The 19,324-nt window shown below is 37.3% G+C and overlaps 1 protein-coding gene across 9 annotated transcripts; it reads left to right on the top strand.

Annotated features, from left to right (window-relative positions):
• Positions 1-270: 270 nt before the first annotated feature.
• Nrg (Neuroglian) lies at positions 271-14,932 on the top strand. 9 transcript variants are annotated; one of them, XM_071698443.1, is made up of 14 exons: positions 644-1,039; positions 5,042-5,117; positions 5,256-5,279; positions 6,044-6,176; positions 6,809-8,224; positions 8,337-8,797; positions 8,995-9,351; positions 9,466-9,724; positions 9,811-10,131; positions 10,245-10,464; positions 10,702-10,858; positions 10,939-11,211; positions 11,948-12,040; positions 12,447-14,932. In XM_071698443.1, exons 1-13 carry the CDS (start codon positions 659-661, stop codon positions 12,037-12,039), a joined length of 4,170 nt encoding a protein of 1,389 aa, XP_071554544.1. In that variant the 5' UTR covers positions 644-658; the 3' UTR covers position 12,040; positions 12,447-14,932. The 9 variants fall into 9 exon arrangements, with proteins under 9 accessions (XP_071554547.1, XP_071554550.1, XP_071554546.1 ...); XM_071698446.1 differs by lacking the exons at positions 644-1,039; positions 11,948-12,040 and adding an exon at positions 271-422; XM_071698445.1 differs by lacking the exons at positions 644-1,039; positions 11,948-12,040 and adding an exon at positions 433-580.
• Positions 14,933-19,324: the final 4,392 nt, after the last annotated feature.

The raw sequence follows: 19,324 nt of genomic DNA, 5'->3' as shown, positions 1-19,324 counted from the left end.
GGGAGAGGGGGATAAAATATCTAGGTATCTTCGATGCATACCACAACATTTCTACCAATGTAGATGAACTTTAATCTCGAGTTAACTTGTCGTTTATTTTTTTTCTAATTCTTAAGACCAGGAAAAGATAAAAAACAAGATTAAACCGAGATTATTAAGTTAATCTGCGGGGCATCGATAATTCGATAGACATGAACAGCGGAGTGTTAACGGTAATTATCCTCGTCGGTAACGAGTTATCCTTCGGTATAGTAGATAGCGTTACCGACGTGGTACGCTCGGTGCCCTATCTAGTTTTCCTAGACCGGCGAGGGCGGCCGGGCGGCGAGAGGTGACAGGGACTACAGCTACAGAGTATACAGGGAGACCGAGGACCGAGTGCGGCGCGGCGCGGCGCGTATCGCACACATGCACGTACACAGGTAAGACGTTTACACGCACAATAGCGCGGTACCGTACGGCGGCGAAGTTACGTATCCGAAGTGTCGGTGGTTTTTCGCGGACCGCAGTTTTTTCGACGATGCCCTGGTGATAGCGACGTTCTCGGCACCGTGACCGCGCCACCGAACGCCCAGGATCGGTAAGTCCCGCGATTTTAATCGACGCGGCGAGGAAGCGGACCGAGCGAACCGAACGAACCGAGCGGACGGGCCGATCAATGCGATCTCTCGCGTCGCGGGTGTGCCCGCTTTTCGCCCTGCCGTTCCCGTTCCCATTCCCATTCGCGTTTACTCGTCGCCCGTTTTGCCGCGCCAGAGCGGCAGACAGTGGCAGAGTCAGGCAGAGTCGCACCGTGGATACCGAGAGTACAGCGAGACCCTCCTGGCGCCCGGAACGAGACGCGGCCGCGCCCGCGCGACTCGCGAGGATCGTCAATTCGATCGCGCTTCCGCTCGGCGAGGACGGCGAGGCGAGACGAGGCGAGTCGGGCGAGACCCGCGAAGGACGACGCACGACGCGAGTGAGATCATCGTGGGGCGACGTCGTCGAACGCGACGACGCGTTCCATTCGAATCGCCTAGCGAGAGTGGCGAGTCAGGCGAGTGCCCGAATCCCGAATCCCGAATCTCCCTCGGATCCTCCCGACGGTTCCCGGCGACGTCCGAGTGCTCCCGCGACTCCCGCGGGCATCGATAGAGCGACGTGAGAAAATACGCCGCCCCTCGTCAGCCTCGTGTTCGCCTCTCTTTTTTCTGCTTCTTTCCTTCCTCTCGTTGTCTCGTCTCGTTCCCAGTTCTCAAGTTCCTATCGGCGCCGGGTGCACGGTGCACGCCCATTTTTTCGCATCACCATTGGCAACCACCGTCCCACAACATCCCGGCGAATTTGAAAATTTCTGATAATTGGGTCAGCTTCGATCACGCCGAGGCTTTTTAAGCGCACGCGCGTGCCTGTGTGTATACATGTGTGCGGGCAATTTTGTGTTTACCGCAACGGCAAAAACCGCCACGGGAGATTCACCGGGTTCACGACCGCGGGCACCGGGTGATGCATGATTAATTGAAGAAGATCAGACGGTGCCACGTTCGTTAATTCGACGGTGCCGCGTTCGCCGGATGCGTCGAATTTCTGCGATTAGATATTTTTTAACGGAGTCGGGGGAGAATCTGAATGCTGTTGCGTGCTGCGACTTTCAAAGAGTCTTCAATCTGATACTTTTGAAAGCCTCAACTTTCTTAAGATCTTAAAAAAATGTCTTTAACACTAGAACAACCAACTTTGTTAAAATGACGAATTTCAGATTTCTCGTCTTAAATTGCGGAGATTATTAATCCTTGCAGGCCACACTTATTTTTTGCATACGTGTAAGCTCACTGAGGTCTGGAGGACCCCAGCCATTTTTTGCTCATAAGCTTGAAAAAAAAAATCAACGTACTGTAATGTTCTTTTTTCCCCAGTCGATCGTAAAGCATTCTGAGAAGTATGATGGTAATCTCAGAATTTGTCAAAATGAAAATTATTACTAAAAAATACACATTAAAAAATGTTAATAATAAAGTGTCTTTTAAAGTTGTCTTTTAAAATCGACCCAACTGGCCAGGCTTACTAATATTAGCACAACGTTTCGGCCATGGATTTTGACCTTTTTCAGATGACAATGTTACAATACATACAAACGTTACTTAGTTATGCGTCTAAAAAAAAATAAATAAATAGCTCTCTCTCTTCTCTCCTGGTTATAAAGATATATAAAATTGTAAAGACATCACGAGATAAATAAAATTCGTACAAGTTTTTGCGTTTCAAATATCGAGAAACCACGGTATAGACATCGAAGTGATTAAGAAATTTATGTTGAGAAGCACGTCCGTCTCACTCTATGACCAACCTCACAGTGATTTAAATCCGCAAACAATAAAAGTCAGTGAGGTAGTCGAACAATAATGTTAAATATTCTAAATATAAATGATAGTTCCAAACATAGTTCCAAAATTTCGTTGGGGTCCCTGAGATCCCAGTGTGGCTTTCGAGGGTTAAGATGCTTTTGTTGCAATTTATGTTGATTTTTGTCAAGATAAAAAAAAATATCTTATTTATACTAACAACTACGACATGATGCGGTATTTTGATAACAATTTAGGAAAATCGTATTTTCATTGTCACTTTGCTGTCTAAAAGTTGTGCGATAAGCACGTGTTATGTTAGTGAAAGGTATATTTCTCTTCTTTAGTGCCGAGTAATTTTATCGATCTAACGTCTAATTTAAATTTTATTTTAAAATGTGGATAACAGTTTCTAGAATGTAACAGTAATTCGAAAATATTGTTACTTATTGCAAATTATATTTATACTTATTTATTTCCTATTGATAGAATCAAAACTATGAAAAAAAGGTTTCTATTAAAATATTAAATATCTTTGGAACTAAATCTATAAAAATAATCTACAAAAATTTTTGCGGCTATATGTTTGTTAATTATTTAAGTATTAAAGAAATTAAAAATAAATAAAATGTTTTTTCAAATACCTGTCGAATTGACGGATGTGGTAAAATTAAATATACATTCAATGCTGATTGTTCTAGTGTTAACGAACAATGTCTAATGCGATATCCCAATATATACAATGTATGTTGCAACATATAAGAGTAAAATTCAATAATTGTATTTATATATTTATTAGTAAATGTATAGATATAATTACTTAAGATTTATTAGTAAATGTATAGATATAATTACCTAAGATTTTGAGAAGACTGAAAAGATTTACTACTAATAAACAATTATTATTAGAAAACTAATATATGAGGGTCGATACGAATGTTGCCTTCTAATTTTTTTTCTTTTCAGAAAATTTTATTTCTGGATATTTCTATAGTTTTTACGTGAAATAATGGTCAGTTTTTATTGTGCACACTTATTTTTTCACATAATTTTCATGTTTTTTTTCCTATGCACTTTTACCTTCTGTGAGTCAGACGCTGTATACCAGTGCGATACAAATCTTTGCTTTGACTCTTGAGGGCTCTCTCTCTTGACCAACACTTTTCTTCAGTTTTGATTACCACCCATTGAAGGATACACTTCGTGGACATTTTCCAGATGACGAAAAAGAATGTCGAACCTTTAAGAATCGAAGCAAAAACTTTTACCGCACTGATATGCAGCATCTGATTTATAGATGGCAAAAGTGCATAGAAAAAGAAGGAGATTATGTATAAAAACAACAGTGTACGCAATAAAGATTGACCATTATTTCATGTAAAAACCATAGTTTCAGAAATGAAATTTTCTTCATACCTCGGTCGAAAGTACGTACTCGGCTTCGCCTCGGGGCATCATGACGCGCAAGGCCGAAAATTCAACTTTCGGCCCTTGTAGTGTAATATACTATTTCTAAGCAGGCATTACTTTCTTACCGACCTTTATACATGCTTTCTAAAACTCTATAAAAACGTACCAATTGATACAAATGCTTTGCGAATTGCACATCTTGTTGACAAACGGTTTATTAGTTGGACTACAATTTGATGTCCTTTGATTTTTTTGTTTATTTGAAATAAAGAGACAAAAGAGTATAAACTATAATATAATCTCTGATAATACGATATCTAAAATAAATATTCCCAGAAAACTGAAAGAGAAGTTTCTCAAAGATATAAAGAAAGATGGATAAATATTCTTATATTATTTGAAATACAGTTTTTATTTATTGCAACATGGGAAACTAAAATGTCACTTGAATTGTCTGTTCTTTGCGTACGTTCTTGCTGAATTAAAATAGCCAGTGCATATTTTGTTATAGTGAAAGTATCAAATGTTTTTTAACACTTGTCTTTTAATATTTTATTTACCGGTAAAATTAGTATATGTATAAACTGTAAATGTACGATCACCGATTTGCTCTTTTACTGTAATATATAAACCTCCATTTTGCATTTTACGTTTTATGATTTTAAAAACTTTCACTTTCTCCCCCAAATATCTCCAACAGGGAATAATAAAGAGCCTGCTCTTTTGTAGCATATCCGTTCCTTGCTCGTATACCATCCCTCAGAAAAAGCATAATAGAATCGTTTGTCACAGACTAATCACTGTTTAGTATTAGGGCATATTGATTTATTTTTTTTAATGGATTTTTGTCCTCAGCAGGCGAAGATCCGTTTCGAGTAAATTCTCTTCACTTCTCGTCTGTTATTCACATTAAACACGATCCGGCATATGAACGCTGCTCGTCAAGTATATCGTAGTAAAGTGCAAAAGGACGGTTTCTCTTCTTTTCTTCTTTACTTTAAAATATTACGTCGCGTCTCTCATGTAACACTCGGAGAAACGATCTGGGTAGCTAGTGTGCAAGCGATATGATACAAAAGCTGCTTGTAAATTATTTAATATATTTCTGCTTTTCCTCATTTTTTAGGGTGACTTCGATTAACTATTTTATTAACGTGGGTAGGATTAATTTTAGAGACGATAAATTATACAGGTAGAAATTTTACCGTGAGTGATTATGCTTGGCTTAAGTTAATCGAAGTTGCCCTTATTTCTCATAATTCTGATTAAGAAGAAACCTTTTGATAAAAAAAATATTATTGTTTCAGTTTTCTAAACACGAAGTGACAATGAGACTCGCCGTGTGTATTGTTTCCACGCTGGTGCTTGGCGCATCAGCTATAAGTGAGTATAAATAATTTGATCGCCCGTAAATACCCTTCAAATTATGGTCGACCATATAACTAAGACTTTTATTCTATTACGCTACGAATTTCAATGAATCTTGCCATTAAAGTTATGATTTTTGATTTTCAATTATAGTACGTGTCCCGGATAATGTAGAAGGTGAAACACACTATTATGGAAACCGTTTTTCATAATCGTGCTTTCTATTACAAGCGACCTTTTATTCACGCAAAAACCATTTTGCCACAGAATATTAATAAATTCTCTACACGGAGCTGCTATGTTTTTGTGTATTCACACATTTACATCTGTACCCATTTGTACGGCTCCAGACCATACACTCAATATTTGTACATTCACGCAATTACATCTGTGTATAGATTACCTTTGGCTGTTAGAACATGAACACATACATTAACGAAACATTAAACATAAAAACATTCTAAATCGTCTCTATGTGAATATTTTATTATACTTTATATTATTTTACACATGCAATGCAACATAATTCCAACATATACATAATACAACATAACACGATTCCAATATACAAAATGTAGAATATTATTTCTGTTAGATCCCAGATTCGTTACTTTCAAAGTGTCTGTATGTATTTGTACATATATTTTAAAGAACGTTAGATTTGTCCTACCATGTGTCTGTTTCCATTCTTTTTATAAATCTTAATGTGGTATATTTATTTCAATTAAGTTATAGTGAGCTGTGGCTGACCCTTACCATACTTAAGTTAAAAATCATGAAGATTATCTGTCATAGCGGAGTTTCATTACATTGAACATAAATCCATAAATGCCTCTTGTCCTTTTCTTCTTTAGATTATATTTGTGTGTTTCTTTTTTACTAGTTTATCTTTATTTCAATGGCGTAATCGTTTTGGATCTAATACATTTTTTGTTTATTAGTTCAATCACCGCCACGAATATCTAAACAGCCGCCAACGGACGAGCAGCTGTTTCAAGTGGCTCAAACAAAAGTCAACGAGAATGATAAACCATTTCTAATTGAATGCGAAGCGGAGGGAGAGCCAGTCCCAACGTACGTATCTGCATTTTCTTGCTTTTTTTAGAGCTTGTTTATTACATGTAGAATAAATTTCTTTAAGTCACTTTTTGCGCTGTCTGTTGGTATTATTAGATAATGCCTACAAGTGCTATCAAGGAAATAGCTATTATGTAAATATAACTTGTCACACTTGTTAAGTTGCTCAAGAACGGAAAATGTACTTTCGGAATATCTCATTCATGAAGTTTCATTGCACTCGTCCGGGCTTATTCATCTCGTACAGTGTAACGTACAGTGTAAGGAAGCCGGTTGCAACTAGCCGATCTTAATTACAAAGATGATCTCATAGCTTTAATATGTGTGAAATAATCATCGCTAATACAGATGTCTGACTTATCTGACCGTATGGGCGTTGGCAGGGTTTTTTATAAACTATTATCTAATGTATATAGTTTTTATTTATAAAAAGAAATTTATTTATAAATGAGAGGGAGCAAGTTATGAAGCTTGTATGTTATATTTAACATGTTCCATCGATGTTAAATCTTGATAATTTATGTGCAAATATATATAATTATTATTATATTTATCGTTATTGCTAGAAGCATTTGTGATGTATATTACATGTGTCAGAAGAAATTTTGATATTAGATAATTTTATATAGGTATCGTTGGATTAAAAATGGAAAGAACTTTGAGTGGCCGGCGTATGATGACCGCATTTCTCAACAACCTGGTAGAGGCACTTTGGTAATCTCAAGACCGAGAGACGAAGACTTGGGACAATACCAGTGCTTCGCCGAAAATGAATGGGGCATAGCTACGTCGAATTCGGTGTTTGTTCGAAAGGCCGAATTAAATTCGTTCAAGGACGAAAACCCAATAACTTTAAACGCGAACGAGGGTTCCCCCTTCAAACTTACCTGCCAACCACCTGATGGCTGGCCTAAGCCAAATGTTTATTGGCTGATTCAGGATATCGCTGGTGGTATCAAGTCAATCAATAACTCAAGGATGACTCTCGATCCGGAGGGTAATCTCTGGTTTAGCAATGTTACGAGAAACGACGCTTCGGATGACTTTTACTATGCCTGTGCCGCCACATCTGTGTTCAGAAACGAATACAAAGTAGGCAATAAGGTTTTGTTAAACGTAATTTCTACAGGCGCGTCCGCCGGCCAGAACAAATATCCCCCTGAAAGGCAGTACGTCAGCAGGAAAAATGAGGTTGCTCTGCGTGGCAAGAAGGTAGAGCTATACTGCATATTTGGAGGAACGCCTTTACCGCAGATAGTTTGGAGCAAAAATGGCGCGTTGCTCAGACCGAGCGATAGAATAATTCAAGGAAATTACGGCAAATCTCTCGTCATAAAACACGTCAATTTCGAGGACGGGGGCGAATACACCTGTGAGTCATCGAACGGAGTAGGAACAGCCCAGTCGTATTCCATAAATCTGCAAGTAATGGCCGTACCATATTTCACTGTTGAGCCGGAGTTCGTGAACGCTGCGGAGGACGAGACTGCCGAAATCAAGTGCGAGGCCAGCGGCGTGCCCGTTCCCGAGATCAAATGGATTTACAACGGTAAACCGATATCTGAAGCGCCACCGAATAACAGGAGGAAAGTCTCGGCGAATTCCATTATCATCGAGAAGCTGGTGAAAAAAGACACGGGAAATTATGGATGTAACGCTACCAACTCGTTGGGATACGTTTACAAAGACGTATATGTGAACGTGTTGGCGCTCTATCCGGATATCACGCAACCGCCCATGAACTTGAGCACGGTCGACGGCAAAACCATCCGGATTACGTGCCGCGTTTTCGGCGCACCCAAGCCCGAGGTCAAGTGGGTCAGGAACGGGCAAGAATTGACCGGCGGTCGTTACAAGATTTTGGATATAGGCGATTTGGAAATCGAGAACGTGATATTCCTGGATGCTGGTATTTACACGTGCTACGCTTCCAATAAATTCGGCGAAGTGAATGCGTCCGCCAGTTTGGTGGTGAAAGAACACACCAAGATAACGGATGAGCCGGAGGACTACGAGGTTGCAGCGGGCTCCACTGCCACATTCAGGTAAAATTTTTCAAAGAGATATTGAAATCTCGATAGAAGTAAAAGTAAATCTATAATCTCCTGATGTATAATTAGGAGGTTTTGCTCAATTTCTTTTCTATGTTTATTCTAGATGCAATGCCGTTACTGATCCCAGTCTACCTCTGACCATAGACTGGTTGAGCAATGGTGAACCAATAGACTTTGAGATGGAACCGAGATTCGTACGAAGTACCGACTATTCTCTAATGATCACAAAGACGACTGAACTGGATTCCGGTATCTATACGTGCGTCGCCCGCACTGATCTCGACGAAGCTAGAGCACAAGCGACGCTGATAGTTCAGGATGTACCTAATGCGCCAAGATTAATCAGCATTAAATGCATGTCTAAAGCGGCCTTTGTTCAATGGACACCCATGGGAGATAACAGATCTCCCATTCTACGCTACACGATCCAATACAACACCACTTTTGCACCGGATACCTGGGAGATATCCAAAGATTACGTCCCAGCTACAGACCAGACATACGAAGTGTCTATGTCACCTTGGGCCAATTACACATTCCGCGTTCTTGCATGGAATAAAATAGGTGAGAAAACGCTTGAAAACTAAAAGACTATTTTGAAATGAATGAATTGCAATGATATATAATTATGCATATATATGTATAATAATATATAATTCAGATCTTAATTACACAATTTTCGAGTCAATTTACTATGGCTATTATCTCTTCTTCAGGATAAATATGTTAAACTGATGTATTGATATTATTTTCTAATTCAGGCCCTTCTCTACCGTCACCACACAGCGATGTTTGTACCACCGAACAAGACGTTCCTTACAAAAATCCAGACAATATTATGGGCAAGGGTACAACGCCTCAAAATTTGGTTATTTCATGGACAACCATGCCGCAAATAGAGCATAATGCCCCCCACTTTAAATACAGGGTATATTACAAAAGAGATATACCGGGTGAGACATGGGCTACAGCTGATATATATGATTGGAGGAAAAATAATTATCTCATAGACAATCAACCTACTTATCAAAGATACAGAATTAAGGTCATCGCTTCGAACGCGAAAGGAGAGAGTAAAGCTGCAGCCAATGAAATTATCGGATACTCCGGAGAAGACGGTAATCCACTGATAAAATTATAACTTTATTATTATAATTGTTATTGTTATTATATACTAAGATTAATTATTAATACATCGACTTTGCTCATAAAACGTTAAATTGCTATTTCAGTACCCTTGCAAGCACCCGGCAATTTTACACTGAATCAAATAAAATCGAGTACAACCGCTCAGCTGTCGTGGAGTCCGGTACCCGAGGAGTCGGTAAGGGGCGAATTGCTAGGATATAAGATTCAAACGTGGACAGAGAAGGACGGTGAGAAGGGAATGCGCGAGATGGATATTCGTGGTGGAAATAAAACGCACGCGTTAATCACGAAGTTCGTTCCATATAGTAAAAATTTCGTGAGAATACTCGCTTACAACGGCAGGTAATAACACTTCGATTATATATCGCTATCATATATTTTGCTTCTCATAGCTATCTTGTCTTTAAATAAATGTTTATTTTGTGCAGGTATACCGGTCCTGCGTCCGAGACTTTAAGTTTTGACACACCGGAAGGAGTACCAGGAACAGTGCTCAGTTTAGAAGCATTCCCTATGGGATCCAGTGCATTGTTCCTAGTGTGGACGCGACCCGCGGAACCGAATGGTATTTTAACCGGATATGGAATTTATTATCAGGTTGTGAACGGCACAAAGTTGGGAACGTTACTCGAGAGAAAGCCGCATGTTATGGAGCCACAAGCTACGAGTGCCAAATTAGCCGCATTAGCGCCTGATACGATTTACCGCGTTCACATACGTGCCACAACCAGAGTTGGTGAAGGCAATGAGTAAGTGTCTCATGAGCTACAAGAACGAAGTTAAATATCAGTAACATTCGTAAACATAATTTTATGTTATTTTTGTCATGTATGTTACTTATAGTTTTAATGTATTTTTGTAGCTATTTTATCGAGCAAAAGACTAGAACGTCTCAACGACCTGACATCCCACAATTTACGTGGGAAACTATACCAATGGAGAATGGATATTCAAACGTAAGAGTCATTTGGTTGCCGAATTTGAACGGTAATCCGGGAAGTCATTTCTTCGTCAGGTACAAGCTGAAAGGCGAAACGATATTTTTGAAGACGGATCCCGAGTTCCAGTCGAATACTATTGAGGTATGTTTACGGTAATGATAAATTTATACACAAGGCTTCTTGATATCTTCGCAATAAGCTCTATTAATCAGAATTTTTTCCGGTCTTGTGTATTAGAGTCTTTGACTATCATGTCCAAACTATGATTAATATTGTATTCATTAAATTTGCATTTTGATTTTACCTAAACTATATTCTAATCTTTAAATAAGATAAATATAATTATATGATCATTAAAAAATGCTATAAATCACGCAGGTTCGCGGTCTTCAAAGCGGTGAAACTTATGTGATGTCAGTCGTCGCTGTCGACGGAGACTACATGAGCGAGAGTGCTTTCCAAGAAGTAGAGACGAGTAGCGAAGGACCCATTATTCAACCGAAGGAAAATGTTGCGACGGCTGGCTGGTTCATAGGTAAATATTTTTCTTCTTAATTTTTAGACCAATTTTTTCGATGACTGGTATATGTCAAGATTGTGATATTTTCGCTGAAGGAATGATGCTAGCAATCGCTATCCTCCTTTTGGTGCTGATAATCGTTTGCGTGATTAAACGAAATCGAGGCGGAAAGTACGCGGTGCATGAACGAGAACTGGCTGCCGGACGAGGGGATTATCCCGACGAGGGTGGATTCCATGAATATTCGCAACCGTTGGACACCAAATCGGCCGGCGGACGCGCGTCCTTGGCATCTTCTTCTCATGTGGATGGTAAACATCCTGAATCCGACACCGATTCCATGGCGGAGTATGGCGATGGTGATACAGGTAATAGGTTTAAAATTGTTAAAAATATATATAATATTAGAAAAGTCCTTGTGATATGAAAAAGTAGTATGTAATTAAAGATATTTGTTGTACGTGTTTTTCGAGTATCAAGTACTATGACAACTGATTAGTCGCGTCTATACATGTCTAACTTTAAATCGGCGGGATTGAGCGAACCCTCTATTAACTATGTTCATTTTTTCGATCGCTACTTATTCTAATAGCACATGCATAGAATATTGTGCGCTCAATCCATAAAATCAAGAAACAAATGAAAAACCGAATATACCATGCGCGTATATATAATTTATGCATCGCAAAGTAGTAAAAAGATAGTAGAAAGAGCAGTGCAAGGGGAGACATTGAATTAGTAGATATCAGTTGAGAATAGAGGAATTAAAAAAAGTTTAGAAGAATTTGACGTTTATAAAATAGGGTATGTATTATTGTGAATTGTTGTTGCAACATAGAAATGCACCAAATTTTAATATTTTCGTAATATTTTTAATCTTGGAGAGCAAAATGAAATTTGCGAATCTCATATGTCACAGCTGAGTTTATTTTCACATTTTAGATTTTTCTTATATCATGTTATTGCTTCCTTTTGCATACACTTTGCAGCCGCAGTTGCATAAGTCGTATTCGTTTATATGTTCGCTTTAGACTATTTTATTTTCAATTTGTCATGCATATTTCGTTATATATTTTATTTGCTTCATTGCTTGACTCGATACAGAGGGCATGAACGAAGATGGTTCTTTCATTGGTCAGTATGGCCGACAGCGTAAGCAGGAACCAAATTCGCAGGCATTTGCCACTCTAGTCTAAGGTAAGTTCATCAAACATATTCTTAAGACGAAACAGTTGAAGTACGAAATATAAGTTTCCGAAACGGGTTATCATTCACCTCACGCTTTTTTTTACTCTCATAATCCACTCTTTAATTAATCTTGTCTAAAACCGAGGCATGCATGAGGTGAGAGTCAAGATCAAGATCCTCCTGAACACGAAGTCACGCGTCGCACACGTTTTTTTAACACTTAAATCGATGCATTTATGCTCCGGCGAAATAATTCGGAAATTAATATATTATTTGTATAAAACTGCATGCTAATGTTTATAGCAATATTCATTATTACTTGATTTGAAAACGAAAAAAGAACCTCTGTATGTACCTGCATAACGTTATATTTTTATATATTTTCTCCATAAATAATAAAATTCGTTTGTTCTAGGGCGTTTTACGGAGGATGGATCCTTCATTGGACAATACGGACCTAAAGGTAGACCAGAGGAGACACCACCTATTCCAACTGGTACTATGGCCACGTATGTGTAACATCCGCAACTAACTTAATCAAAGCCGCATAAAAAATTTTTTCTCGTTACGGTTAAGGATCCTCCCGATCCTTGGCTATTGCAGCAGCTCTGCTATGCACCTTGCGCTGGGCGCAATGTCCAACACTATACTGCCAATTAGACTCTGGGTTTTGGGTTTTATAGTTTCTGTAGGAAACGTGACTTCAAACATTCGGAGTAATGTAGATCGTCAATATGCAACAAATATGATTTTGAGTTTCAATTGAATTAAAATGTTACAAACATTCCAAATTTTTTAACTAGATTTTTTTTTAGATATATAACGGAAATGTGAAAGATAAATTTTTTGTTATGACGATTATTATTTACTTTATATACGTTGTCGCAAGTGCTGACGATTAACCATATCTCTATATTAATTATAAAACCCAAGAACATTATAGGTGTTTCATAGCGTGCAAGCTATTTATGGAAATAGTACCGTAGAAACTATTCTAGCATTGACCGTAATATCTTTGACAAAGCCAGGTTGAATTAGACACTTTGATTGATGACAAGGTATACGAATTGGATCCGTGTTATTCCGAGCTCGTGCAGATGCGAAGTAACTTTAAGACTGCATGTAGTATCCAATGTTTTACAATAGAATTTCTAAATTTCGCGCGTTAGTTTCTAACGTGTATATATATTTTAATATAGCGATCAATATTCTGCTGTAATTAAAACAATTTCGAAATTGATTTTGTTAAAATTAAACGTTGCTTATTTTGATGCAAGTACTTGAATCGCCTTTAAAATTGTTTATTTTTGTCAAACTAATTTCTTTGTTTATTCCTTGTCATTGGAAATTTGTTTGTCTATTCTTTTTCTAAATTAAATTTTTTTATTACCTTTTATATACACTATGTTAATAAGGGAAGACATTTTGCAATGTTGAAATAATCCAAACGGATACGAATAATAACATTTAAAAATTACTTCAAAATTTATTTTAAAAAAGAAAAAAAGTTTTTTATCAGAGAGTATAAAAAGATTAGACATGAATGTACAGAAGGAAATTATTTTTAAAAGGCTTAAGTACTTGTATAAATAAATAATAAAACTGCAAAATTCAATTTCATAATTCTTTTAACACAGTAACATTATGTTGAGCAACTACGTATTAAAATATATTCACAAGAAATTAAATCTTAGTGCCTATATTGGACTTATAAATATCTACAATAATGACTTACTTATTTCTAATATGCGATTTGCAAAAGTGATGGCTTGCTTTAAATAGAATATAGTGACGAAATGTAATCTTCGTGATAAGCGCTTGCATTAAAAAAAAATTCATTGAAATCGATACAATGTAATAGGAAATATTTAAAAATTTTTTGCTGTTACTCATACGCATAAGTAAAATTAAATTATTGATATTGAAAGTAACGAGTAATACAATGTACGAATATATTAAAATTATTTGATGCATTTCTTATTTGAAATAGGGATGACGCAATATATTAATGAGTGTTGCTGTGTATTTACATCATTACATGCAATCTTGAAAATGAAGTATCACTGTAAAAGATAGTGTCACAATCTGGCTTCGACTGATTTTAACTTTAATCTCGTAATGGACGGTTACACTAAGAACCTTTAGCCGCGATCAATTTTTACTCTGCCGAGGAAGGGCCAAATCTAAATGAACGAATAATAATCTATAATTATCATGCACTTACACTTTCATTATTAACAAACACACTTGACACACACGTGGGGCGCGTGTATGCGCGAACAATAAGGATATGCGAGGGATAGTAAAGAGTAAAGTACTATTAAAGAGAAGATTGTATATGCACTATAAGTAGGTAACAAAAATCGCAAGGCCTCTATAAGTAACTGTTGCTTTTGTATGTGAAATATGCTTCGACGAAAACCCTTTTATTTTTATGACAGTTTACTTTGCTTTTTTGGTAATTTTATTATAATCCAATAATCGTAAGATAATGCTATATGATTATTTAATATATGAAGATATTAAATATATAAATATATATATATAGAAAGAGAGAGGGAGGAAAAAAGAGAGACATTATATATATATATATATTAATTATGAATTATTATGCGAGTAATTCTTAAAAAGACGCGACGATCACAACAGAGCAACTATAATTATTATGACTTAGTGTATGGGATGTTAAAATTTGTTTAGACCTTTAAGTACAATTTGTACAATTTGTTTAGATAACCGTTAAGTTAATGTAGTCAATGCGATGTACAGGTTGTCTGCAAAAGTGTCGCAAGCAAATATGTCAGGTACAAAGATAAAGTGAAACAAAGATAGGTACAAAGTGTATAATATTTATGATACGTATGTACGAAGAATCACGAAGTATAGTATTCTTAAATGATATATCTTATACCGAACAGGACAGGATTTTTTCACGATAAATTCTTATAAAAGACGTCCTTATGCTACAGAATTATCTTCTAATTGAAATATATTTGTTACGGTCTTTTTTGCCGAACATCCTGTACAGGTGACTTGGACGTCACACGATTAAGATTTCTTTCTAATTATTGGATTGAGATCATAAATAATTTCCACTAAATATTCATCTTTTCGGAATATCCTCCGAATGTGTCATCGGGGCGAGTGATCTTTGTTTTCTACTAGCAGGTAAACGTCCCTTCTTTTCGTGTTAGCAGCAATATGTGACGCTAGAGCTAATACTGTGACGACAGCGGTGTCAGATATTCATTACCGAAAGAAGAAAGAAGGCATAAAGTGTGATTTTAAAATGAATAGAATGGAAAACTTAGAAGGGAATTCGCCATATGATGCTTTAGGAATCCAAGCAAAAGACTAATGTTACGGCGACGGCTGAAAAAATATTTCATGGTAACAACTTGACTAGCGTGGAATCAGTTTCTTTCCGAAGATATGACTTTGAAAGAGCCAACAACGGTAGCTCGTTTTCTTGACGGTTTTGACGAAGGACCAAAACCCATGTCACACACAAGTCGGATATTTCAGCAAAAAGACTAGACAGATGAATATCTTATGTGAAAGTAAAGAAAAAGAATGGAAGTTACTTGTGTCTCGATCCAATGCGTAATATTGGCTTATCGTAATAAGAAATGAGCGTTTTCGTATTATTATATATCTCCGTTATAATGTTATCACTTTTTAACGTTAAAGAAAGCTTGCGTTAATTAGATAGAACATAAACTTCTAGGCGGTTACGACGATAAAGATTGGACAAATGTCGGCATGCTTTCGACCGAAAAAATTATTTATGAATTCACTCGATACTACAATTTGTAGATTTATGGTATACGTAGGTATATATATATATCATAAACGAGAAACGTAATAACGCGGGCGATATTAACGATATGCGAGACAATCTAATATCGCCGGTGCATAACCAATAGTACAATAGTGCAATCTCTGAATTTGCAATCGAAACCGCAATTACATAGACAAATATAAGATCGCATTCGCAGATTATTATCTTAATGTACGACCGTTGGGGCAATAATCGTGACGAAATTGACAAAATGTTTCGAATCTCGATGTCCAAGTCACACATACACAACACATGCACACGAGCGCGTTTACATTTTTAGAGTATTTTTCTATTGCGCTATCGTCAATATTTACTGAAATATAGCGAGATTCATTCATTCTGCATGTTGAACCATCAGTTAGGCGCGTTGAGAGAGCTAATTGTATACATATATATGTATATACATATATATACAAACTTCCAATACTTTCGCACGAGCAACTCGTACTTTCGTACGTTGTATTATTCTTTTTTTGTATTTCTTTTCTTTTTTTATAATTTTATACTTTGTATAGAAAATCATTTGCGGTTTTACGCGATTGTATCTATAATAGACGCGCGCTTTGCGGCAGCTGTCGGTCTTTCGACTGTGTTTCCGAGGTATTTATGCTACCTCAGCGGAGGACGTGAATATCTACTGCTATTCTGCTTGATATTAGATTGCGTTGACAAGGGAAACGATTCGTGACTTATTAAAGAGTGTTCATTGTATAACGAGCACACGTTACCCCGAAAAATGTTAAGGCTTGACTCTTTTTATAGTTTATAGAATCTATACATTTTATAGAATCTCACTCAATTATTTCGTAACATACAAAGTGTTCATTCGATTAGCTCAATCGCGATCATATTACATTCTACATCATATCGACTGTCTTACTGTTAAGCGATAGTGGGAACAAGCGAGGATAGTCCATCAAGTTGTTGACAATTAGCGTTCCTATTGACGTATCCCTCAACTTTCCAACCTTTAATATTCGTCGAACATTTGTTACTTAAAGATATTACGATCGCCGTTCCAGAACGAAATGCTATAAAAAGAGTCAACGCAAAAACCATGAATCTCAATAACGTGATCCAACGTGTGCCCGTTTACCGTGCGAATCCTTCATTGTATATTATCCTGATATTAACGTGCCGATGTGTTTTTCACCGTTTATATATTATATATGCAGCTATAGAGAGCGCATTCGTACATTCTCGCATCGGCATCACGCGTTTTTAGATAATTTTTCTACGAGATAAAAAAAAAGGAACCAGCAAAAGACAGTCTATAGAAATACGGATGATGCGCAGGGCTGTCCATCCACTCGTGGCGCTTTGAACGATCGGACTCGTATCGGAAATCGCTTTGCAGAAGCTACAAGCAATACAAAGAGGCACAAATGGCCTAACTTTCATCGTGAACATTTTCGTCCGCACGCAAGGGAGTTATCGTATAATCGCGCGCGCGATCGGATGGGCCACCTTGCACTGAATCGCCTCATTCTTCTCCTGGTAAAGCAGCGAATACCCGAGACTAGATACCACTACGTTGTGTATAATAATTAAGCGGATAATTGTGTCTCTTAATCTTTAAGTTTTACTCATTCACGAACGCGATCGCATTGATACACATCCCGATATTTGCCCGCATAACTCCCATGTCAGTAAAGTAAAAAGGAAAGAGAATAAAAAACAAAGGAAATTGAGAAAAATGAGTACGACAGTTCACTTCATCCGTCGATATACGTCCAATGATACGTCCAGTCGGTAGTGACTGCGATTAGTCACTCTCATTCGACACAATATTGAACTGAATTTGTACAAGCGAATATAGGTTGTCGCTTTAGGCTTTAAAGCATATTCACAGTTATTGAAATTAGTATTTTAAAGTTTATTTGAGTATTATTAGCTATAATAAAAAGAAAGAACAATTTATAATTCAATTTTGCATTTCAATTTTTTCATTATGTATTTTGAAAAAACGTAATAATTTTTAAATTATACAAGGTATCCGATATTGTTTATATATTAATTTTTATTATATATAAATAATATATATTTAAAACCGAAGGGAGTAAATTGAGTAAATTTTATTTCTATTAATATAAATATATTAATATATTAAATATATATTATATGTAATATAGATATAGTATATATAATTTTAATGTATATAAAATTTTTTATGTACATTGTGTCCTTGCACTTCTTATTTTACTTTCATAGAAAATTCAGGCATCAGCAACTTCCAAGTTTATTTATTTACTCTCGAGGACAATCACATTACTCTTAAGAATAGAACAATCGTTCAGGTTTAATTCCACTAAGCGAACACAGAAATCGAGCAAGATGTGACCGATAATGCGATTATGCCGGACAGGTTTTTTGCGCCCGTGTTCTCGATCTGTGAGCTACTACGGGTTCTTTCTTCCTCTCCCTCGTCGCGGTTACAGACGAATAAAGGATCGAGGGAGAATAAAGGGAGGCACAATCCGAGCCGCGTCCACAGAAATATAACTGCGCTAACGAACGCATGCATCGAACGGTAACTTTTCGATCGTTCGGCCGCAATATCGTTTAACAGCGGACAAAGATATATCTTGAAGCTTGCGAAATCCATCAATTGTTCGAGATTCAATACGAGAGAATTATCTAATCTGAAGATAAAAAAATTTCGTCTATTTGTAACAGAGATACAGCTTTCTCTACCTAACAAAAATAATAATAATAAAAAGTAAATTTAAAAAATATGTTGAATGAAGGGTACTCTATAGTTCTTTCACGGAGGATTGCTACACTTATACATATACATCCTATTGTAAGTCTTGATTCTCTTATTAAAGTAATAATCGACGGGAAAATTGATTGAAGAATCTACATTTGAAGGAAAACGCGTTCAGTTAGGGGGAGCATCCTGCGTAGCCATGAAAAATTTTTTGAGGGTAATCGGATGAGATGTCTGCCACGCGGAAAGAGTCTCCGACGACGATAGAGCGTACAATTGATCTTCGATGCCATACGCATTATACATGGGCTCGCGAACTGGAAAGCGACGAGCTATAAGAGCTCGCTCCGCGAGCCAGGCTGGCGGGCAGGCAGGCAGGCAGGCAGGCAGCGCCGGTTTATTCCTGATCGAATGTTTTTGCACGGCCGCCGCAATCCTAATTGAATTCGCTGCCGGCCGCTCTCGCGGCAGCCGCACCGAGAGCCGCGCGGTGCGTGGAATCACGCGCCGTATATACGCGAATTTATATGTTTCGTCATATAATTGTGCGACGGGAAGGTGGGGGCAAAAACGAGAAATAGCACCGTTCAAAAATTTATCCTCCTCTCCCTCGCACAAGTGACAAAAATGTCCCAAAAATTTCCGCGATTCAAAGGGATGATTGCAAGATACCGAGACGGTCTTACAATCAGATTCTTCGCTACACCTTTTCACCGGTGATAATCGCAAGGATGATATCGAA

Source organism: Temnothorax nylanderi, unplaced genomic scaffold (genome assembly GCF_030848795.1).
Source record: "Temnothorax nylanderi isolate EJ_2023f unplaced genomic scaffold, tnyl_v1.0 TNYL_tig0015_pilon, whole genome shotgun sequence".
Classification (NCBI taxonomy): Eukaryota; Metazoa; Arthropoda; class Insecta; order Hymenoptera; family Formicidae; genus Temnothorax; species Temnothorax nylanderi.
The sequence above is the reverse complement of the archived record's forward strand: the minus strand, read 5'-3'. Positions and strand labels throughout refer to the sequence as shown.